We start from the raw sequence: 5,462 nt of genomic DNA on the forward strand, positions 1-5,462 counted from the left end.
TCTTTCAATATATATAAAATAGTACTTTGCTATTTTTTAATTTAATGCAATACAAATTTTTCTGGGGCCTACGAGATATCACAGCTGAAACAATGATATTTCAGGTATTGTACTGACGATATGAGTAATATATCATAAATTACTCACTGTGCTAAGCAAAGAATAATCGAAGTTGAAAAATCCCATTGCAGAAAACTTGACTTCACGCTTCGTTTTGAAGTGATAGAGTAATTTCTTCTGTAAAAAGAATTAAACAAGTGATTCGTTAATTATTATTCATAAACTATTTTCGATTATCTTATAATATTGTTCTATAGAGTATCATTGTAATATTATTTATCTTGGATACTATACCGTACAAGATAGAGTGGGTAACTAAGCACGCACTACATTTTACAAAGTTTAACTTTAAACTGCCATAACATTTGTCTTCTACATTCCATCGAAGTAAGGCTGATTGGTCAGTTCGTTTTGTTCTGTAACTCTTAAAGTCGGTTCCCGGAATTCGAGTGTTGATTGGGAGTTCCTATTTCTTTCAACATAGTATAGGGTCTTTTTTTAAGCCCGATAGAACTTGAAATTGTAAAAAATAACACAAAAAATTAAATTGTAATCAAAATTTTTTTTTTATTCGAAAGATCAATACGTGACATTAACATTTGAAAATGATTTCGAGCATATGGGCACCGCGGCTGTTCTTGACGAAGCGCATTCTGTAAAATTGTGTTCAGCGATGAGGCGCATTTTTGGCTTAACCGGTTTGTTAATAAGCAAAATTGCCGCATATGGTCGTGCGATTTGACACCTCTCGATTATTTCCTGTGGGGCTACGTGAAGTCACTGGTTTATGCTGATAAACCAGCAACAATTGACGCCTTGGAGGCCAGCATTGTTCGTGTTATTCGTGACATACGGCCAGCAGTGCTCGAAAAAGTGGCCCAAAATTGGACGTCCAGAATGCGCTTCGTCAAGAACAGCCGCGGTGCCCATATGCCCGAAATCATTTTCAAATGTTAATGTCACGTATTGATCTTTCGAATAAAAAAAAAATTTTGATTACAATTTAATTTTTTGTATTATTTTTTACAATTTCAAGTTCTATCGGGCTTAAAAAAACACCCATATTAATTACTCAATTGTTTTTGTTTGTTATTTTAATTTAAATTTATTATTTTAAATTAATTGGTTTTCCTTTTTATCTATATAGTTCTAATTTATTCTTTTTATTTATCTTAACTTTTTTATTTATTTTTATTGTCGCATATAGCGCTTAGATACAAATCCGGACAATAAAAACTTTAACAATTTCAGCCCTTTTAGCGTATGTCACGTCATAAAAAATTACTGTCCACAAATAAATATAAAAATTTTAAAAAACGGTACTATATTAATAACGGAGTAATGAAAAAGATTTTGTCAATTTGAGTAATATCAAAACATTCCCATATTGTTTGAACTATATAAAACATTGAATTTTTCACGTGGGATTGCTTATTTCCCGGAATTGCTGAATTGTACAGAGCATGAATGAGTTTCAGAACTTAAAAATCAGAGTATTGTAAGTGTTAAAAGGATTTATAAAAAAATTAATCATATAAAGAAAGCTACTACAGCTTTACTGATTTTGACTTTCGAGAAGTGTGACCAGAAAAAGTAATATTAGATTTTCTGTACATTTGAATCAGACCTTATGAGCCCAAACCTCTTCTTTGTTATTCATGTTATAAGTACAGACACACAAGTAAACATTGCCAAATAAATAACTGTGGTAAATTTGGAGAAAATACATACAGTACTGAAACATGTAATAATCCGCTCAAATGCTTAAAACTGCAACGATGATCATTCAGCATTCAATACTAAATGCTCAGTATATGAAAGGGAAAAGAAAATCGAAAAAAATCAGAACACTGGATAAAGTGTCATATTGTCAAGCGAGAGACTCTGCTAGAATAGTTAGCTAAGTTGGCCAATACCGTCGAAATTTAATGTAAAAAAATAACTACCATAGAATCCAATTTGGTAAAACAGTAACACAGATGATAACATTAACTGATGAGACGAATTACTAGTAACTTTACCAAACAATAGTGAACAACTTTGAAATAAAATTGCCAACCTCAAAAAGTAACTAATAAAAACATGTTATATTCAGAAAAAAAAATAACAAGCAGAGGAAAAACTGCCTGCTTAAATTTGTATTGAAAACAGTTATTGTAACAATTTTTTTTATTTTAATGGTGTAAAATTCAGTTTATGTAGTCCTAGAATGGGATTATCTTATGATAAATGCAGTAATTTATGGCATTTCATAACAGAGAAAACGTGGATTGGACCACTCTCAGCCTCTGTTTTTAGGAATTTAAATACGTTCATAATATCGTTTTTGTTTTGAGAGTGGATAGTTTTCCCTCTACCTAGTTTACTTGACATGGTGGATATACGCATGCGCTGTACAGTTCCGGACAGTCAGAAGTGGTAGTTGAGGCAGACCTAGTGGACAGAAGAGTGGTGGGAGGGGGAGGAGATTGGCGGAGGGGGGGAGGAAGGTTGGCGGGGTAACCTTTACCCAACCTCCCTTCCCTTTACCTAAAGGCAAACTCATCTTAGATGCACTATACTGAACATTAGCAAGCTTTCGTGGTACATTTTTGAATAAATTACTAACATTTGATTGTGATGATTATTTAATTGGTATGATTTATTTATTGGTTAATATTATAATATGTTACAATAATAGGCAATAAGTAATAGTGATATAGAGTTGCACAGACCTTCAAATAGGTCAGGCTATATTTCAATAAAAATAAGATTAAAACAGATCTCATATGTTTGTATAAATAGATAAAATGAAATAACATACTAAAATAAATTAACATATGTGAAAAATATGTAATTAGAATTAAAACTCTAAAACCGTTCTAACTAGTTCATTTTTTAAATTTAAGACCATTGTGCACTTCCTTTGAAAAAGTACTTATTTCACACAGCCGCAAAAGAATTATACCTTTTACAATCTTAAAGTGTCGAAATAGGATTCTGAAACAAGAGTTTGTATGTGGTAACGGAAAGGTAGTTTAAACTTTATGGTTTATAGAAAAATTGCATGATAAATAGTTTATCAACATTTTGGAATGAATGAAAAATCCATGGAGGTGTTTATGGTTAATTAGGAGACAAAAGTATCTCCAGTTTACCTTTGATAAAGCTTTTTTTCTTAATACTCACGTTTCGCAACAAACGATTTGTACTTTCATTTAACATTAATCTGGACAACGCTTTATGGAAACTTTTGGCCTGAAAGAAGAAAAAATTAATTAAAAATGTTATTGTTAAGATGTTAAAAAAAATAAATCGTAACGTTAACACTAAAGTAAAGCATTTGTTAAGTCCATTAAATGTATAATTAATAGTCCATTCTAAATCAGTAAGTATATGATGTAAATTTGATGAAAATCTTGATTGGAGCATAAAATTTCACTGGCCTCGTACTAGTGATATGCTAAAAGAAAACAGTTTTGGGATCCATAAACTGAAAGATTACATCAAATAGAATGTTTTTAGTTAATTTTATTTTTTTAGACATTTATTATATTTCGAATATCTTTTTGAATAACAAAGATTAAGGGGTTTTGTAAGTATCAAAAATGTCAGAAGGACTGGAGGTATGAGATGAAGTAATGAATATACGAAGCAAAAGATAGAAGAAAGAGACCGAAGAGGACTGAGGGGAGAGCATTAAGGAGTGGTTCGACATGAGAGCAGGAAGAAGGATAAGGGGTGAAATTCCCCGGGATCCGGACTTTTGTGGCTCCAGATTAATAAATCTATTTAATCAAAATATTCTGGTATTATAAATTGGTAGAATAGCCTAATTTGAGGCCACTATAACCGAGAGTGGCTTCACATTAACAACCTCGTAGCTACAGGTCGATTCCGGACCAAGCGGGTTAACTTTTATTTAATGGCAGCCCCACGTAATGTAAACTTGACCTTCCCACTCTTGTTAAAATAGGTTGGTAATCTATAGGATAACCCCTTCGCATGTCAGAAAGGTGGTAAAAAAAAAGTATAGGCTAATTAATTAATATTAATCTTATTTATATCTGAGAGAAAATAAATGTCTAAAATTCTTGTGTTATAGAAAGATTGATGTTTTCTTTTATCGAATGTTGTTAAGATTTTATTAATGAAAGGTCTAACGCTTTGAAATAAAGTTTAGAGTACCCTTGTGGAATTCTATAGAGGTCAAAAATGAGAGTAGTAAATTAAATAGCCATCTGCCAACCTCAAAATATTCCAGATAATTTATTGTCAACTACAAAGAAGGGTATTCTCTAAAATTCTAACAACACAGAAATTTAATTTATTAATTTGAAAACAACTCACCTTTTGCCCTGTTTCGTGACAATGAAAAACCACTACCCATACTGTGAGAGAAGAAATAAGTAACCATATAAGAGACATGTTGTAGTCATTTCCGCTGAAATAGTTGGCACGAGTGATAAGAAGATAAATCGTACTTGTTACATAGGTGAAGTTAGATATAGTCATGATGAGCAACTGCGGGGAGTAACACCTGTTCACCATCTGACAACAAGCCCCCAAAACCCCGTGGCACCGGGCCCACTCGGTGGCGTTGGAGTTGCACAAGGTGTCCTCCAAGGAGGAATAAAAGTTGCCGATAGTGGCCAAGATGCTTGTGAACTGTATTATCACGAGGTAAACATTCGTCATCATTAAGTAAAACGAAATAATGATGATTACAGGATAATTGGAGCTGATGAATTCGTAAATAAAGATCGGTGTAACGATAGTGAACAAAACGAAATGGTGTTTTCTGTATGCCAACAGATCGTTCTTTCTCATTTCATCTTTTACTTCTTTCAGCCTCCGAAATATCGAACTAAACTTCTTCAAGTTTATCCTAAGCCAAAACATAGAAATAATAGGAACAAGTTGTGGAAGAATATAGGGAATGAAAAAACTAAATATTGTAGCATAACTTTTAAGAAAAATTTTCACAGTGTCAAATTGGAGAGTTAAAAAATATATCATTGAAGAAGTAGAAAAAATCGTATATAAAATGCTACAAGGAAGAAACAGAGGAGAAATGACAATATCATTGTTGGTAAAAACGAAAGGAAACGCTCCGTATAATGTTGAGATTCGAAACATATTTTGGAATATTGTTTTGAGAGTCCTAGAAGAACAAATTGAAGCACCCTGCATAGTCCTGGTTCTTATTGACGAGTGCTGCTTCAATGCTATTACTAATAGCTATTACCAACGGTTATTTTAACGTCAAAGATTATTGTGATATAGAAATACTGTTTTCTTTCTTCGACCAATATTCTCTTATTAATGTTTCAACTTATTGATACGCTTTGCGATAATTCAATACTTGTTAAGAAGTATTTTTACCACTACTAGCTCTTTGCTCCATCTCAACTTGTAACACT

The 5,462-nt window shown here is 32.3% G+C and overlaps 1 protein-coding gene across 1 annotated transcript in view; it reads right to left on the reverse strand.

The window, feature by feature from the left end:
• The window catches only part of LOC106682767 (gustatory receptor 68a), a 5,072-nt gene extending 525 nt beyond the window's left edge, over positions 1–4,547 (reverse strand). The window contains exons 1-3 of the mRNA XM_014423806.2: positions 4,390–4,547; positions 3,229–3,297; positions 148–237 (exon numbers count right to left, since the gene is read on the reverse strand). Of these exons, the coding sequence (XP_014279292.1) occupies positions 148–237; positions 3,229–3,297; positions 4,390–4,467 (237 nt within the window). The 5' untranslated portion in view covers positions 4,468–4,547. The remainder of the gene's footprint in view (positions 1–147; positions 238–3,228; positions 3,298–4,389) is intronic.
• Between the last annotated feature and the right edge of the window lie 915 nt (positions 4,548–5,462).

Source organism: Halyomorpha halys, unplaced genomic scaffold (assembly GCF_000696795.3).
Source record: "Halyomorpha halys isolate HHAL.00 unplaced genomic scaffold, Hhal_1.1 Scaffold441.1, whole genome shotgun sequence".
In the NCBI taxonomy this organism is placed as follows: domain Eukaryota; kingdom Metazoa; phylum Arthropoda; class Insecta; order Hemiptera; family Pentatomidae; genus Halyomorpha; species Halyomorpha halys.